We start from the raw sequence: 19,428 nt of genomic DNA, 5'->3' as shown, positions 1-19,428 counted from the left end.
GCAGTCTATGCACAATACACAAGAGTTTTTGGGCATTTTACAAATAAGGTATTGTGAATTTCATCTTGGTTGTTTAGCTTAGACTGTTTTATCAAATAGTGTGCCTCAGATCTCTTAGCCACATACTTACGGGTCATTTGCTACAGAGAATCCTACAAGTCTAAAGAAGGACTCTGCTTCTCAATACCAGGATCAGAGGAGCAGCTCTCTAGGTATCATTGCATCTTTCTACATCATTCTTCAATACTCAAAATCAGTACAGTTTGTAATATAAAAAAGGATGGGCTGAGAAGGAGGCCCTAGGTTCGATTCCTCAGCACCACATAAGCAAAAAGAAAAAAGCCAGAAGTGGCGCTGTGGCTCAAGTGGTAGAGCGCTAGCCCTGAGCTGAAGAGCTGAGAGACAGCGCTCAGGCCCAGAGTTCAGGTCCCACGACTGGACCCAAAAAAACAAAAACAAAAACAACAACCACCTGTGCTTTTTTTCCTGTATGTAAAAAAATAGTCTTTACAAAGAAAAAAGTATCACATGAAACATCTCTTTGAGTTTTAGGAAGGAAACAACTAATACATCCCAAAGAAGAATCTACATTGAAGTCCTGTATTAATGAACACTAAAGCAGTTACTGAAAAAATTTCTGTCAATCTATTACTTTTACCCAAATATTTTTAATAAGGAAGGCTTGCATCACTACTAAAAATGGAAAACCTGTATCACTTGTCCTGCAAAGATTAGGGATGGGGCCAGGCGCCAGTGGTTCATGCCTGTAATCCTAGCTACTCACTAGGCTGAGATCTGAGGATCACAGTTCAAAGAGCCAGCCCAGGCAGGAAAGTCCGTGAGACACCAGAAAACCAGAAGTGGTGCTATGGTAGAGCGCTCACCTTGTGCTCTAGAGCTGAGGGACAGTGCCTAGGCACAGAGTTCAAGCCCCACCACTTAAAAAAAAAAAAGATTAGGGATGGGAGATGTTTTAAAAGATCGTTAAGTCTTTGGCTTTTGTTTGGTGTTAGGGTACTAGGGATAGAACGCAGGGCCATGCATATGCTAGGCATGTGCTCTATCATGGAGCTACAACTTCAATCCCCAGGATTCCTGAGTCAGGATGGGAGAAATAAAAGATCTCTATATTTAGTATTTCTTGTGCTGAAACTCTTTAAGAATGGTGTAGATGCTTGTACTCAAACATACCTGAATTATGTAGTATATGTAAAAAGACATACTACAGAATGCAAAGGCTCACTATTAACTGTCAATTATGTATTTGGACAAAATAAATGATAAAGAGACCTGTAAGACACAGGCCCTGTGGTGTGTCTGGCTCAGCATCTGGTTTCTAAGAACTCATGAATAGACATCCTACCTTAACACGTCACCCTGGAGGTCTTCTCATGCTGATACCTGTGTCTTACTGGGCTCAAGAGTGCTATTAAAGAATGGAGGACAAAGATACACACCCAGACAGTCCCCTCAAACTCTGCCATGAATAGAATTATTTGCATCTGAGCCAGTTGTCATTCTCATGTACACTGGGACCAAGAAGGTCTAGGACATGGCCTGTCCAGTCTTATTTTCCTTGAAATGATTGGTTAAAGATCTTTCTCTTAAGCCAGTCTGAGGTTTCATCCTTTTGGTGAGCCTTACACTGCTGATAAGGCTGTGCAAATATCACTGCTTCACTTTGGCCTTTCCCAATCAGAGAGAGCTCTATTCCTTCGATAATATTCCCAAATACATCCTTACAGATGAGTGGCCAACTCTGAGGAAAACTGTTGCAAAAGGAAAATTGCTATCTCTCCTCCTTCTATCAAAGTCATCTACATTTCTGGTGAAATTGAAACCCATGCAACTTTGGGACCCAGGGGTGTCAAAAAAAAAAAAAAATCAGGTGGGAGTCAAATATCCTGCCCCTTAAGAGATGCTCTTACTGTGTGGCTCAATAGTTGACATAGCTTCCTTTTCAGAAATCACCATTTGACAGAAGTGGTCTCCAATGTTGGCCAGGATATACTTTGCTGTGTCCAAGTCAGTTCCCACAACATTTTTGGTCAAAGGCAGCCACAAGCCAATTGCTTCACTATCATATTTGTTTGGTGTTAAGAAGCCTTCTACCCGCAACACACCATGCTTGTTGAATTGCAATCTATGGGGAAAACAAAAAAATGGATTTATAATTTCAATCAATAAAGTCATTCCCAGTTGTCTCTACTCTTCATGGATGCTGTAGCCAATTACTTCATAATGTCTCTAGAGTGACTGTTTAAAAAAGCAGGCCCTCTTCCCAAAAGACAAGCTAGAGACTATCTCCAAAGACAATTATTCAATAAAGTGGATGTAGGCTTCAACAGCAAGAACAGTCCCTAAGTCACTACAAGAAAGCTGACAAATGAGGTGATGAATAATCTAATCAGATCTAAACACAACAACGGCTTCAAAAATAATGCTCCACAAGAAGAGACCTCTGGACAGTCACCAAAGCAATGATATTGATCCAGGAGGTATTCAGAGCCCACAGGGATCCTAGTGTAATGTAAGCTCCTAGGATGAGAAGCAGCATTGATATAGGATGCATTTCCTAAGTGAAACAAAATGCAATTCTCAGTATTTGCTTGATTGCTTTTTCTCTTTTTTGTGTGCGCTGGTACTGAGGCTTAAACTGTTCTTTAGTTTCTTGTTCAAGGCTGCTGCTCTACCACTTAAGCCACGGCTCCACTTCCAGCTTTTTAGTGGATAATTCGAGATAAGACTCTTATGGACTTTTCTGCCTTGGCTGGCTCTGAACCATGATTTTCCTATCTCAGCCTTCTTGACTTGCTAGGATTCCAGGCATGAACTACCTGGTGCCTGGCTTCTCAGTATTTGCTTTCAATAGACAAATTAAACAGAAGATATTTTTATTCGTGTAGGTAAGACCAGCAAGAAGTTGGAGAACTTGTAAGTTAGGTCAGCTTCTGAAAGCCTTCATCTCTTCATTAAGCAATGGCTTAAATATGAAAACTCCATGAGTTTATGAGATACACAAAATAAGTTTTAGACAATCATTTTCCAAAAGTTTAGGATGCACTGATAGGAAAAAACATGAAGCATTATTAAAACAACAAATTTATTTCAAGCAGTCCAAAAGGGAAGCAAGCTTTTAATTCAGAGTCCAAGATGAGACATAGTCATAATATTGAAAAACAAGTTTCAAAGCCATTTCAATGGGGGAGCTAATGGTAACACATTCCTATTTTATCTTAACCATGTTTAGAGGGCAAGGAATTTGATGAAGAAGCTAATGACAACCATACTACACCCTCTAAACATCAGGGGGAAAAGTTAAACTATGCTATTCTTTTTACTAAAGAAACAAGTTCATAGGATGAACACTAAGCAACAGCACTTTTCCTTTAAAGTCATCAAAACTTTGAAGAACAAAAGCCATAAAATGAATGATTTCTAAACAGCACAAAATAAAGCAAACCCTCATATTACAAAGAAAAAACCCTAATCTCTCTCTATCCCAGCTCCACATTTCACAGCACAGGAGCCACAACGCCGTATGGTTAAGTCTGTAACGGGCTCACACAGACTTGTATAAGCATATACCATTTTGTGGTTTAAGTTCAAATTCCTATTCATCTTAACACACATTTGGGTAAGAAAAAAAAATTATCCTGAGAGGAAGTTAGAATAGAGCTAACCTTTATGTGAAACTATTCTGGGCCAGGTGTTATTCAGAATATATTTTAACATGTGAATATGTGAACAGATGTTGAAAGTATCACAGCTCTAAATGCTACCCACACTTTAAACAGTGTGGGTTAGCAATTCACTCAGGAATGAATGGGCCAAACTAGTATCTAAAGACTCTCTCCCTCACCAAATAAGCCTGAATAAAAAAATTACTAACAGACTTGTCAAGTGAGTGTAGTATACAAACGATTTCAAATCTCATTCTCCTAATACCGGAGAGGAATCTTTAATCTAAATTACCTGTGCAGTGCCACCATTTTTTTCATTTAAGATTTTAAGTTAGATTCTAAAGAACATGAAAAAAATTAAAGGAACACACTTGTTTATAACCATTTGGGCCTGAAAATACCTCCAATTCTGAGAAAGCCCATTCTATCTAAAATTAACCACACCCAAACAGGACTATTATGTTTCAACAAAAATGAAAGAATATACTTTTCTTCACTTAAGATAGAGGAATTTAAAGAAAATGAATTTGCCAATTAAAAGAATATAATATGGAGCCGGGTGCCAGTGGCTCAAGCCTGTAATCCTAGCTACTCAGGAGGCTGAGATCTGAAGGTCATGGTTCAAAGCCAGCCTGGACAGGAAAGCTCATGACACTCTTATCTCCAATAAACCATTAGAAAACCAGAAGTGGTGCTGTGGCTCAAGTGGTAGAGCACTCGCCTTGAGCTGAAGAACACAGAGACAGCACCCAAGCCCAGAGTTCAAGCCCCATGACTGACAAACATAATATGAACATGAAAGTTTATTTAAAAATGTAAGCAAATCTTTTAAGTTATCTCTCAGCTAGCAGAGACATGTGCTTGACCCAGCCAGCAGGCATGAAATTCTGGTGTAATACTCCTGGAGGACAATTTGGTCTTGACACACACACTTTCTAACCTACTAATGCCACTTCTAGGAATCCTTCCAAAGTAAAACAGAGATGTAGACTGGAAGATAATACATTTTATACTATTTTCTAGTAGTAAAAACGAAAAAAAAAAAAAAAAGTAGGATGATCTATATACCTGTGAGGGAGCTAGCTGGTCAAAGTAATTTGTAATGGGTTCTTTATACATAATCAAAAGATTCTTAGTAAGGGTAAGATTTAGTGTCTGTAATAGCAACTAGGTATGACTGAACACACTTTAGGACCATGCAAACACTAAAACTGCTCTGAGAAGTTAACAGTAGTTATTTGTGGTGGTTTTCCAGATTCTTCAGCATTTTCCAATGATGTTACTTTTAGAAATACAAGTTTAGATATTTAATCTTCATTAAAAAAAAGTCAAAAAGAAAATATCCAGTAATATCTAGACTTCTAAATACATTTGAAAGTAACAATTTCTACATTCTACACTTGTTGTTGATAGGAGAGAAAAAGATATATGAAATACAGCCAAGACCGATTAAATGCGTTTTCCCAAATGCCTCACCTCCTGAAATGAAAGAAGCGACAGAACACAGGCGAGTCCTTCTGCTGCTCCTTATCCTTGCGCAGACTGTCCAAGCGACACTCCCGACACTTAGGCAGCTGGGCCACAATGTTCACGCAGGAGTCATCCTGAACAAAGGCCTCTCCGCTCTGCTGCAGTTTCTTGAGTTTATCAGGGTCTGTCAAAACTGACTTCCTGGCTGGGGCTAAGACAAACGTTAAAGATCAGAGTTCCTCAGTTTCTGAATATCACATCAATAGTTGACTGAATTCTATCCAAAAAGCATATGTTCCCAAAGGGGGAAAAAAGAATCCCTTTCCATTCCTAGCTCAGTTGTAATTTCTAAAAACTAGCTTAAAACAATTATCAGAGAAACTGGGAATATCTGCTACCCTTAAAAATTCTCATTTGGTGAATCCATTTGGCAAGCTACAACCCTAAATTCAACAGCCACTCACAATTCCAGGTTAGTGTATATATTGCTATTCCCAACTCTTGATGTAAGTAAGACATGTTAAGAAGACTTTTCCAAATTCGCCTCTACAGAGATCTGACTTTGTGGATATTGGTTTTTCCCATATTCATACTCAAAAACAGTTTACGATGTGTTCTATATAAAGTACTCTAAATAAAAACTTACCATTCTAAATGTAAAACCCTAAAAGGTTTCCTGTATAACCTCTTGGTCTATGAACTAAGAGTTATCATCTACATGCCTCCAGAAGATATAGACATGCTTCCATTTCCTCTACAGAAATATTCCATTCAGGACTGGCTAAAGACAAGACTCTGAGTAAACTTCGGTTTTTAATTTTAACTTGCAATTTTGGTATGGGAACTAAAAAGGAAATGTTACCAGGGCTTCTAAAGAAAAAGAGTAAAGGTGCTGAGAAGGTGGCTCAGTGGTAGAGTGCTTGCCTTGCATGCATGAGGTCCTGGGTTCGATTCTTCAGCACCACATAAGCAAAAAGAAAAAAGCCGAGGTGGTGCTGTGGCTCAAGTGGTAGAGCACTAGCCTTGAGCTGAAGAGCTGAGGGACAGTGCCCAGGCCCTGAGTTCAGGCCCCACGACCGGACCCCCCCCCCCCCAAAAAAAGAAAAAGAGTAAAGGTAGAGATATCACAGCAAAAAGTAATTGCTGTGTTAACTCAATACAGAATGGAATCCAGCCATAGCCAAGACCCTAAAATAAATAGTTCACAGAAAATAGAAGACACCTTTCCTCTGAGTTCTAATGGAGCTGAGAGAAGTAGATTAGGCAAAAAGACAAGACAAGACAAGACCAGACCAGAATGAACAACAACAACAAAAAACCCAGTCAGGTGCCAATCTTACACCTGTAATCCTAGCTACTCAGGAGGCTGAAATCTGAGGCTCCAGGTTCCAAGCCTGCTTGGGAAGAAAAGTCTGTGAAACTCTTATCTCCAATTATCCACCAAAAAACTGCAAGTGGCTCAAGATGGAAGAGCACTAGCTTTGAGCAGAAATGCTCAGGGCAGCACCCAGGTCCAGAGTTCAAGTCCCATGACCCCCCCCACCCCCCAAAAAAGAAATACCACCAGCACAACCCTTGGCCTCCCCACCCCCTCCCCCCAAAAAAAACCCAAAACAACTTCTGGGGAAACCAGCTAAGTCATATGAGAAAGTCCAGTTTTAGAGAAAATTTGAAGCAAGATCCCACAAGTAAGTTTTATATGAAATGAGTATCAGTAATTACCTTAGAGGTGGCCTAATCTTTCCTTTCCTTTCTTTTTTTTGTCAGTCATTGGGCTTCAACTCTGGGCTTGGGCGCTGTTCCTGCGCTCTTCAACTCAAGGGGAGCGCTCTACCGCTTGAGCCACAGCGCCACTTCTGGTTTTCTAGTGGTTTATTGGAGATAGTCTCACTGACTTTCTTGCCCGGGCTGGCTTTGAACTGCGATCCTCAGATCTCAGCCTCCTGAGTAGCTAGGATTATAGGCTTTCCACTCTGTCTTAAAGCAGGACTTCGTCTCGTGGTAAAATGCTAAACTATGCTGTCAGTCCTTGATTTCTTATTAAATCATTTTTATTCAGTTAAGAGTGAAAGAAAGGATAAAGAAATCAGAACAAATATCTTAGTTCAGAGAGGAATTTTAACTACTAATATTAAAAGACATTATTTTCTGGGTTGTAGGCATGACTTAGGTGGTAGAACAATAGCCAATGAGTAAAAGTCTCAGATACCAAGTTCAAGTCCTGATCATGTACAAAAAAAAAACCCAGACATCATTTTCAATAGGTAGGCCAGATTTCCACAGATTACAGTTAAGAGTCTAAACAGTATGTATGTATTCCAATCCCTTTTAAAAAGGAAATATCTAGTGATACACGTTGAACTGCCTAAATGTAGTGTTTTTAGTAACACACAAGTTGAACTGCCTAAATGTACTAATTTTGGTGAGGAGAAAAACATTGATTCTATCAGTAATTCTCTCGATTCAGAGTAGAGCCCCCTTTGAGAAGCTATTCATCTAATATGGAACAGAAAAAAGAAGACAGCTGTTTGACACTAACTGGCTTTTGCTTCCTAGCCCCAGGTAGAGCAAGAGAACAGAACCCTCTTGAATTAAGTCTTTCTGTACCAGCATAGACTCTGATGGGTTTCCAATTGTACTTTCATTCCTCAGCCAGTCATTACAGATGGCAGGATATGCTAGTCCCACAGGTATGACTAAGTTTTTCCTTTAAAATGATGGAATCATGTAAAGCTAGGGAATGACTGTACATACACATACTAAGACAAAGTTGGACTCTCGAACTCATTTGTATACCAGTCAGGTTTTTATCTTTTTGACTGTTACTGCATATAAACTGATTTATGAGAAAATTAAAATGATTGAGAAATCTCATTTGTGAGAACAATCATTCCAGCTTAGTGTGAAGGCTGATGACTTAAAAGAATATAAAGAAATAGAACTAATACTCAGCAATGAATACTGATTTTCTTTGGGAGAAACTCCTAAGGAACAATATGATTAATCATCTGATTCAGTTTATTTTATGCAAACTTAATAGTTACGTAAGGTAACAAGCCTCAAGAATGAAGATTCTGGGCTACAAGAACCTCTAGGCAAAGAAAGCTTTTCTTTCCATTCTTCCAACTAGTATAGTAGTAAAGCATAGACTAAAAAACACTCTAGTCAAATCCAATTTGTCCTTAAGTTTCAGCTAGTTTGGATAAGCTCCTTTAGTAATCCAACAGAATGAGGTTTTGATTTTTGGTGGAGATTCCATTCCATTGTTTCCCACTTTAAAAAAACTTCAAGGGCTGGGAAGGTGGCTCAGTGGTAGAGTGCTTGCCTTGCATGCCGGAGGCCCTGGGTTCGATTCCTCAGCACCACATAAGCAAAAAAGAAAAAAGCCGGACGTGGCGCTGTGGCTCAAGTGGTAGAGCGCTAGCCTTGAGCTGAAAAACTGAGGGACAGCACCCAGGCCCAGAGTTCAGACCCCACGACCGGACTCCCCCCTCAAAAAAAAAAAAAAATTTCAAGCCAGGTCCCAGTGGCTCATACCTGTAATCCTAGCTACTCAAGAGATAGAGATCTGAGGATCATGGTTCAAAAGCCAGCCCGGGCAGGAAAGTCTGTGAGACTCTTATTTCCAAGAAACCACTAGAAAACCGGAAGTGGCGCTGTGGCTCAAGCGGTAGAATGCTCGCCTTGAGCTGAAGAGCACAGGGACAGCGCCCAAGCCCAGAGTTCAAGCCCCACAACCAACAAAAATAAAAATAAAAATAAAAAAAAAACTTCAAATCCAACCTGACTTTGCCACACAGCTGACAATTCAGTTATCAAACAGTATCTTTAAACTGTAGCAGTTCTAAACCTGTATGACAAGCCAGGGCCATTCATCCTTCTTATTCTAGTAAGAGCTTCTAATAACTACAATCAGTGTAATGCATCCTTTAAATAAAAAGTATAGGTTGATTAACCCTTAGCCAAAATGCTTAGCATAAGAAATGTTGCAAATTTCTGACTTTGTAATAGATTGGGGTTATTATATATAAGGCATTATTTATTACATATACTGAGACCCAAATCTAAATACAAAATTCAACTATTATCATATGCATTTTAAAGACATAGCCTTTAAGGTGATTTCACACAATTTTTTTAGCATTACATTATGACTGCAAGCTACCAGGTAAGGTCAGGTGCAGAAGTTCATACTAGTTGTGAGTGTGTGGGACCCTGGAAAGAAACTATAGAGGATTTTACACTTTTGAATTAAGGTTGCTCAACAGGTAGTATGAAATATAATGTAGCAACTTCTTTAGAAGAAAATGGTTAGGAGGTTTTAATAGTTGAGTATAGCAAGATATCCCCTTTAAGGAAGACTTGGCTTGGTACTGCAGCTATCTCCTCAACATCACTAACCAAAGGTCCCCTTTTTCAGTGTTAAAGATGCAGATTCTTTTTACTGAGGTATGAACTCCAGTTCAAAGTTCTCCTTGCCAGGCAGGGAGGCATTCAGTTGACCACCTTGCACAGCTGGTACTCTACCACCATTTGAGCCACACCCCTTGCCCCCCTCTTCTCATTTTTCTTAGAAGATTTAAAATCTGAGCTGGGCGCCAGTGGCTCACACCTATAACCCTAGCTACTCAAGAGGCTGAGATCTGAGGATCACAATTCAAAGCCATCCCCGGCAGGAAAGTCCAGGAGACTCATCTCCAATTAATCATGGAAAAAGCAGAAGTAGCACCTTGGTTCAAGTGGTGGAGCACTAGCCTTGAGCAAAAAGGATTTTAGAGATAGCGCCCACACCCAGAGTTTGAGCCCGAAGACCATCAAACAAACCCCTTTACTCTGAGCTACTTGTGTAAACATGAGGTGCCATCTCCTCCAACATGGATGTTACAAAGAGACAGTGACAACTATAATGCAATCACCAGATCATTTTTGATTGTTTCAAAACATTTTCTTATAATGAACAATTAGAAACCTGGTTACCCACCTCACAAGAACCAAATCAAAAAGCGAATGCATATGCTGGAATCCTGTCAAACTTTAAAATGTTAGTAGGCACTGTACAAATTCATAAGACATTAATTATTTGTATAATACAACTTCTTTGAATTTCCTTCTACAGTCATTTTCATATGTTTAATTACAAGATAAGAAATGTTAGCCAGGCATTACTGGCTCATGCCTATAATCCTAACGACTCAGGAGGCTGCAATTGTGAAGGATCATGGCTCAAAGCAAGCCCAGGCAGAAAGCATAGCTCAAGTGGTAGAGCAGCAGCAGCAAGAAGGGCAAGGTGATGCAAAGTCCTGAGTTCCAATTCCAATGTCACACACACAGAAAAACCTGTCGTGTGTATATCCTACCAATAAAGGTATTTAGAAACACTTACCATTCTGAAATTTATTGTTACTTCTTGTACAACAGCTTTCATTTTCTACTTTTACTGATGTTTCCTTTAAGTTTTGTGACCGGCAACCTAAAGTTGAAGGTACTATCTTTTTTTCTGCACAGCAATTAGGGCCATCACTCTTAACACCTGCTTTCAATTCTGGCTTATTTGAAAGGCCATCTGATGTGGAAGGTGCATGTTGTAGGTGCTTCTGAAGTTCGGGAGTACTGGCAATTTCCAACTCAGCTTTAGAAGAAGCCTTTGGAGGTAAGCATTCCTTAGGAAGGCCAGTCAATGGACGTGGAAGAGATTCCAATCTGTTCTCCCAATCAGAGTTTGTCTTAGGCTGAATAAAGCTACCTTTGGGCTCACTCAGAATTTTCGGCTCTGCAGTTTCAACCTGAGAAGACTTTGAAGAGAGCAATCCTGATTTGCAGATGACATCTGGTTTTGTTCTCAGTATCTCGGGCTTTGTATTGAGACACGAAGAAAGTTCTCCTGGTAAACTCTGCTTATGACATCTGAAAAACGTAAGGGAAAAACAGTATCTAAGTCTCATTTCTCTCTTATCATCCAAAAGTAATTTGTTTCTCTCTCCTTAAAGATAAAGCTTTAAGCCAGGCGCTGGGCTCATGCCTGTAATCCTAGCTACTCAGGGGCCAAGATCTGAGGATTGTGGTTCAAAGCCAGCCCAGGCAGGAAAAGTCCATGACACTCTTTCTCCCCAATTAACCACCAGAAAACCAGAAGTGGAGCCATGACTCCAAGTGGTAGAGTGCTAACCTTGAGCAAAAGAGCTCACAGACAGTACCTAGGCCCTGAGTACAAGCCCCATGACCAAAAAAAAAAAAAAAAAAGCCAAGTGCCCGTGGCTCACGCCTGTAATCCTAGCTACTCAGGAGGCTGAGATCTGAGGATCCCAGTTCAAAGCCAGCCTGGGCAAGAAAGTCCGTGAAACTCTTATTTCCAATAAACCACCAGAAAACTGGAAGTGGCACTGTAGCTAAAGTGGTAAAGTGCTAGCCTTGAGCTGAAGAGCTGAGGGACAGCGATCAGGCCCAGAGTTCAAGCCCCACGACTGACAAAAAAAAAAAAAAGAAAGAAAGAAAAGAAAAGAAAAAAGTTTTGGCAAGAACTTCTTTTAATGAGGAAGAAAGGGAAGGGGAAACAGAGACAGACAGACAAAGAGGAAGAGAGCCAGAGACAGACAGAGACAAAGGTACTTTCTTCTCAAGTAGTAATAGCAGTTAGACTCCTTAGACTCAACCAGCATGAAAGAGAAAACTGCTTATGATAAAAAAAAAATGTAGGGTAAGCCGGGCTCTGGTGGCTCATGCCTGCAATCCTAGCTACTCAGGAGGCTGAGATCCGAGGATCACCGTTCAAAGCCAGCCTGAGCAGGAAAGTCCGTGAGACTCTTATCTCCAATAAACCACTAGAAAACCGCAAGTGGTGCTATGGCTCAAGTGTTAGAGCAAGTGGTGCTATGGCTCAAGTGGTAGAGCACTTGAGTTGAGCTGAAGAACAGAGATAGTGCCCAAGCCCAGAGTTCAAGGCCCACTATCAACAACAAAAAAAAAAGTAGGGTAATCTCTGCAAATTGGAGTCAACACTCAGTTCAGCCAATAGCTCCGTACAAGTATGTGAACACTCAAAAAAGGGCATCCTTAACTCTAATTCAGGTTCTCATAAAGCCTCAACTGCTTTGCCTGTTCTTACAGCATAAGGAACCTTGGCTTTCCCACAAAAATAAATGTTATATGAAACAAAAAAAATATACACTCAGCAATCAAAGTCAAAATTAAAAGTCAAGGCTAATCATCCTAAGTTTCTTTTTTTTTTGCTGAATTTACTTTTCTTATATAACAAAAATTAGATTTTAAAAAACGTAACTAGCATTCTTGTTCTTACCAAGCCTTGTTCAATCTCATGTTAGGAAAACATGTCAAGATCTATGTGTATTAAAATTTTGAGCTGATTACTGATGGCTCATGCCTGTAATCCTAGCTACTCACAAGGCTGGTATCAAAGGATTATGGGTTGAAGCCAGCTCAGATAGGAAATACAGTGAGACTCTTATCTTCAATAAACTACTCAGAAAAAGCCAGAAGTGGCTCTGTGGCTCAAGTGGTAGAGGGTTAGCCTTGAGCAAAAAGGAGCTCAATGACAGTGCCCCAACCCAGAGTCCAGCTCCATGACTGGCAGAAAAAAAAAAAAATCAAAACAAACCCTACAAATCAGCAGCAGCAAAAACCTTGTCCTTGGGGCTGGGAAGGTGGCTCAGTGGTAGAGCGCTTGCCTTGCATGCATGAGGCCCTGGGTTCGATTCCTCAGCACCACATAAGCAAAAAGAAAAAAAGCTGGAAGTGGCGCTGTGGCTCAAGTGGTAGAGCACTAGCCTTGAGCTGAAGAGCTAAGGGACAGCGTCCAGGCCCAGAGTTCAGGCCCCACGACCGGACCCAAAAAAACAAAAACAAAACCTTGTCCTTTTATGAATAACATGCAACCAGGAGTTGGCAGGGCTCAAAGCAAGTAGAAGAACTTGTACACAGAGTATTTCCTCTCACATCTTATTAGTGATATATACAGAAAAACTTTTTTTTCCCTCTATAATTCATCCTAAAGCTTTTAATTCCATGACATTTCTTTTTACCTATTCTAAGCCAGAATTTTATCCACAGAATTTCTTAAACATTCAGATTAACAATCTCTGCTTGGATATTAATAAACAGTCCTACTGTTCTCTCTTCTATTATGACTGATCCTCCACATCTGGACACTGTGTCCACTGTCACTATCCTCCACACTCCCTCACAGACTGCCCACGTTTTTCCTAGGGAACCACCGTGCTCAGCTCTCCAAACCCACATCTGATTCACCCCTCCATTAAGAGGTTCTTCCCTTTCTCAAACTTCGAAACTTCAAATCTTTGGTTAAACTTCCCATTTCTTGTTTTCACACCACCTGCAATAAGAGTACTTATTGCTTCTTTTATTCCTACAATCTCCTCGATTGCCACACTTCCTACCTGTACTTGGAGAGTCATCTCATCTATCAACTCTCTCTGTTGCCACTCTCCCTCATCCCCCAATCTCACACCTATCTCAATCTCCCTTTTCCTGAAACACTGACAACTAGGCTCCAAATTTTAAGAGTACTCAACAGTTCAGTCACTCCTCAGAGCAACAGCCAGTCAAAAAAGCATGTGCCCTTCACTTCTATCCTGTTTTCTACGTTGTTCTTTCCATGTCTTCCATGATTTTATCTCTAAAGGCACCTGATCTGTCTCTCCTCTTAGGAACGCCTGCAAAAACAACCACTACCACCACCTCTCTGGCCAATCTAAAATAGAGACAATGAGCCAAGAGTAAAATGCATTTCATTATGATGATTTACTACGCTGATTGTGATGATTATGTATTAAGAAGCAAGACTCACCCTTGAGGAATTTTTGCTCCTAGGTTAGGAGGTGAGTTGGCAGCCTGGGGAGTGCTGTGCTGCCTTGGGTCCTTACTAGGTGGAGTTGCTGCAGTGCAGCCAAGCAGGATCTCCTTAAACACTGGTGTAGGCACAGACTGTACAGGACACACATTAGGAGAGGCCTAAAAGATAGCAAACCAACAGACATTAAATGCAAAGTCCCTTGTTGGGAAATTATGAAGTGCTAATGAAATTCAAGATCATGTCCTTGATTTACTACTACACAAGCACCATATAAAGACTAGCAAGCGATAAACTTTATAAAATTAAGGACTCATATACTGAAGTTTAGAAATAATCCACTCTACTTTTTCACAAAATGTAAAATGTTTCTAATCAAAGATCACAAGTTGATCTTTTTACAGACCCATCATTATGCCGGGAAGAACATAAGACGTGGGACAATTACTCTAATAACGCAATGCACAGACGTGAACTTGTTAGGGACAGTTTCAGTGGTGGCAGCTTCACATGCATTCATTCTGACATAGCTTGATTACCCAGCACGCACTTACTGCGTAGACTGGCAGGCGACCAGACCAGATAGGACTCTTGTAGGCAGTGATACCTACTGTGTGCCACAGTAAGCGTTTGCAATGCAATAAAGATTAAGGACATGGCTCTTGCTCTTGCATGCCTCACCAAGTCATAAGGGTCATCCCACACTGTAAAAATATTAAGTCATGACAGGACTATGGGACAAAGATGAACATCTTCTCTTCCCTTTTCAAAAAAATTAAGTATCAGATCCACTTCTTTACCAGTTCATACTCTCCACAAAAGTAAAACTTTCCACCATGAAGAAAGAGTAGATCTCTTCTACATGGCTGAGCATGTGGAATCAATCTACTCATCTTTATCGGACTCTTCACTAATGCTTAGATAATACGCCTTGCTTAGGCATTTCACCTCACAACTGACCTTTGCACATCTAAACTGAAAAGAATCATCAGTTTTCCCATCTTTTAGCAATTAACTTCAAAATGTTACATAGAAATTTTCATAGAAAATTTACGTAGAAAGTTACATAGGAAGTTTATAAAACCTGACAATTTGGAATATAGTTTTACATGTTGGTCCTTTTTTTTTCTTTTCTTTTTTTTTTTTGTCCTTCGTGGGGCTTGAACTCTGGGCCGGAGGGCTGTCCCTCAGCTCTTCAGCTCAAGGCTAGCACTCTTACCACTTGAGCTACAGCACCACTTCTGGTTTCCTGGTGGCTTATTGCAGATAGGAGTTTCACACTTCCCTGCCCGGCTGACTTTGAACCACGATCCTCAGATCTCAGCCTCCTGAGTAGCTAGGATTCAGGAGTAAGCCACCGGCACCCAGCTCCTTTTTGCTTTTCAATTAGAATCTCATACTCTGTCAAGGCTGGCCTTCCACTGTGGTCCTCTTGTCTCTTCCACCTCATAGGTAGTTCAGACCATAGGTACGCTCAACTTTTGAGATAGGGGCTTGATATCCAGGCTGGCAGTCCTCCTATCTCCATCTCTTAACTGGGAATACAGTTAGGCTCTACAATGTCCAGTAATAAAACTATTTTTATACTGATCTGATTAAACATTGTACTTTTCTTTGTCAATCTAATTTTGGTTAAATAATACTTTAGTGTTCTCTTTAGAAGGCCTATTTTTTTATATACTTTTGTTTAGTTGTTTACACAGGAGGTGGGGGGGTTTGCTATACCCGGGATTCATCAACTTTACCTCTGAGTTGGCTTCCGAATCCTTTAAAAAAACTAAGTTTACCTCTAAAAAAATCCCTTTAATAATACTAGTTTACATTCCTCAGGTGACAATCGTCTGAGGTTAGTGTACCCACGTTTAACTGCCAAATCATTACAAAAATGCTTAAAAAATTAAGGTTTCCTTTTAGCAAGCAACTTTCTTCCCACACCTTCTGTACTTTGAATGTTTATAGAGTTGATGCACAAATATTTTTCCTTACATTATTCTCTGGAAGAAACATATCTACACAATTTATATCACAGCTGAGCGCTTTTCAGGCAGCTGAGATCTGAGGATCACGGTTCAAAGCCAGCCCGGGCAGGAAAGTCCATGAGACTCTTATCGCCAATAAACCCACTAGAGAATCAAAGTGATGCCGGGCACTGGTGGCTCAAGTCTGTAATCCTAGCTACTCAGGAGGCTGAGATCTGAGGGTCTCGGTTCAAAGCCAGCCCAGGCAGGAAAGACCATGAGACTCCTATCTCCAATAAACCACCAGAAAACCGGAAGTGGTGCTGTAGCTCAAGTGGTAGAGCGCTAGCTTTGATCTGAAGAGGTGAGGGATAGAGCCCAGGCCCAGAGTTCAAGCCCCATGACCAACAAAAAAAAAATTAAATCACAACTTATGTATAAATGTTTACTTTCTACAATGTCCATGAAGCTGCTCAAACAAATCTCTGCATCTCATATTTCACATACAAAATACATCAATAAATTCTGCTTCCATTTTCAAAGTATACATTCTTTGAAGTGTTCATATCTCTCCATACCACCCCAACCACCATCTTTCTCCTAGATGACAGATCTAACTAGTCCTCTGCTTCATATCCAAAATATATTCTACGACAGAGCAACCTTTATAAAACATTAATCAATTTAGACCACAGCATTCCACTGCCTACTAGAATCCTATGTGGCCCCCATTCTGCCATATCTCTCCTCTAATCCTCCTCCTCTCCCCTGGACTTATAGTATACCAACTACCTTGGCTTCAAATCACAGTACACACCAACTACACTGATTGGCCTCCTCTCCTGAAACAAGGCTGAACTTTCTAGAATGGCCTTTGTACCTTGCTGTTCCCTCTTCCTGAACAGTTTTCACAGCTGGTTCAACCCACTTACTCTCAAGTTTGCTAACTTGGTTCCAAAGCCACTTCCTTACCCTCATTTTCCTTGATTTACATGTTTCACAGCACTTGCCACACTATGAAACTATCTTTTTATACTTTCTGTCTCCTTACAATGCAATGCAGACGTCCTGATCCTGAGTCCACTACCTGAATTCATCATTCAGATATATGGCAGATGTTCAATAAACAAAACTAGTGAAGCCAGGATTGGTAGCTTACAGCTGTAATTCTAGCTACTCAAGAGGCTGAGATCTGAGGTTCATGATTTGAAGCCATCCCAGGCAGAAAAGTCCCTGAGACTCTTATCTTCAACTAACCACCAAAAAGCCAGAAGTAGAGCTATGCCTCAAGTGGTAGAACACTAGCCTTGAGCAAAAAAGCTCAAGGATAGCACCCAGGCCTTAAGTTCAAGCCCCAAGACTCGTGCACGCGCACACAGGCACACATACACACACACACACACACACACGCACGCACACACACACAAATCTAATGAAAGAGTGCATGGATGCAGTCTGTACTTCATATTGTTGGGTAGCTATAAATAAGTCATTTATTAATCCAGTCACCTGAAGACACAAGCAGTAGTAAATCAGCACTGTAGATCACTGTCTCCCACATATAAAACATTCAGTAAATATTCATTAGAAGGAGAAATGGAGGAAGGAAAGTTTTGGGGGAGTAGTGACACCACAGGGGGCAAGAACAACAAATCCTTATGTTCCCTTGGTTTGAGTTCAGTCTCTTGACACTTGGTAACCTATTACTGACTTCTCTAAAGAATAATTAAGCATACGTCACAGGGCTGTGTTCTATAACAGTGCTTGACGCATATTAAAATTTTAAGGAACTAGCTATTCTCTCATTCTCATGTTTTTTCTTTTTTCATGGTATGGGGTTTAAACTAGGGCTCTGCAGTTGCTAGGCAGCGCTCTACCACTTGAGCCACATCATCAGCCCTAAAAATCAGCTATTTTTAAAAGAAAAATAGCACAAAAGCTGTTATGTCATCACGTGATACCTAGTCTAACTTAAGAGTGCTTTTGTTTAAGTGTCCTATAACATTCCTAAGATGTAGTTCAACAGGAACAGGACTCCTGATTCCCAAACCCATCTTGAAGGGTGTATACTTCTGTACTGTCCTGTGACCAGACAAGGGCAAAATTTCTTCTTACCTGTAGAGTTTCCCTGAAGGTCTTCTATACCAGTCATGGCAATAGTTCCTCCCTGCCAGCAGATGGAGATAATATAATTGAGTGTATGACAGTTTTCTAAAAAGGTCACTGCTGGCTCACACTCCTCAGCAGACTCTTCCCAATTAAGCAAGCAATGTCATAACTCTGAGAAATAGTCTGCTAGGCAGAGAAGACCTTCAAGGAGCCAGATTCACTGGCAAACAAGATTGGCTGTTAACCTCAAGAATCTTGCCTCCCTATTCCCAAACTCCTACAAGTCCACTTTAAAGCTAAACCTTGTGCCAGCCCAACACGTCTGGGTCCACACACACAGAGAATGGCGCCAAATGTGTTACTATACTCACCTTTCACTCATATATACACTAACTGTTTTTCTTCCCCCACAGCACCTATCCCTGGCACCTCCCTGGTACCTTCCTTTACCTCTTCAGTCCTCTTGAAATCTACGCCAGGCCAGTGTTGCCACAACTTGCCTGACTACAAGAATCACCCAGACTGAAAAAGAATGCTAATCAGGAAAACATTCACAAGGGATCGAGGCTAAAACAAACAAAAAAAGAACCAAGCCTCCATAATATAAAAGAGAGGAGAAAAATATTGCAAGATATGAACAGAGTCTCTGAGATGTACAATTTCTTTTCTTTTTGCATTTTCCCAGATTAACCAAAAATTAGGAAATAATACAAAGTGAGACTTGTAAAACTTTTAATAGCCAGGTAAAAATCCATCACTTCCAATTTCTTTTAAAATAGAACATGAAATTCCAGTTCTCAATTTCAATGCAGAGTTATGGAATTAATATCCAGGCCCAAGTTTAGGCTTATTCTTCTAATGGCAAACAATCTGTCAATTCAATAGCACACAAACTTAACATGCTGAGACAGATTTGAAAAAAACCATGCTCCCTCAACTCAAGAGTCAGACAGAGATCACTTATGTATGTATCAGATTTCACAAGCACCTCCTTAAAGGGTATAGAAATGTACCTGGCTCCGTAACGTTTCCCATCATTGATCACTTCAACACTGAAGAATTGGCACCTTCCCCCAAGACCTTAGTTCTGTCAGTATCTCAGGTTGGTTCCTCTGCTATGCAAACAAGTATGCCATTCCTATTTCCTGACCCCTTCAAGCCCAACCCAATGTCATACAATCTCCTTTTCATCACACCAAGTATATACATTGATGCATCTTCCACAACAGGGAAACACTTGACCAAACTGGCCTTTACTGGCCTCTACCCTCTAGATGGGTAACAGTTTATCTACTATCAAAATTTACCTACTTTCTCAGTTTCTAACAACAATGGATTACCCAGAAGCTTCTTCTGTGGGCCTGAGTATGAAATCACTTGTTCA

The 19,428-nt window shown here is 40.4% G+C and overlaps 1 protein-coding gene across 2 annotated transcripts in view; it reads right to left on the bottom strand.

Moving 5' to 3' along the window:
* Kdm3a (lysine demethylase 3A) overlaps positions 1-19,428 on the bottom strand; it is a 51,720-nt gene that overhangs the window by 16,373 nt on the left and 15,919 nt on the right. For both annotated transcript variants that reach the window (XM_042690382.1, XM_042690383.1), the window contains 4 exons: positions 13,975-14,138; positions 10,537-11,057; positions 5,160-5,364; positions 1,929-2,143 (listed from right to left, as the gene is read on the bottom strand). In XM_042690382.1, coding sequence (XP_042546316.1) covers positions 1,929-2,143; positions 5,160-5,364; positions 10,537-11,057; positions 13,975-14,138 — 1,105 coding nt within the window. The remainder of the gene's footprint in view (positions 1-1,928; positions 2,144-5,159; positions 5,365-10,536; positions 11,058-13,974; positions 14,139-19,428) is intronic.

This window comes from Dipodomys spectabilis, unplaced genomic scaffold (assembly GCF_019054845.1).
Source record: "Dipodomys spectabilis isolate Male_0828 unplaced genomic scaffold, ASM1905484v1 ptg000137l, whole genome shotgun sequence".
NCBI classification, from domain to species: domain Eukaryota; kingdom Metazoa; phylum Chordata; class Mammalia; order Rodentia; family Heteromyidae; genus Dipodomys; species Dipodomys spectabilis.
Note: the sequence above shows the minus strand (reverse complement) of the source record. Positions and strands in the feature narration are given on the sequence as shown.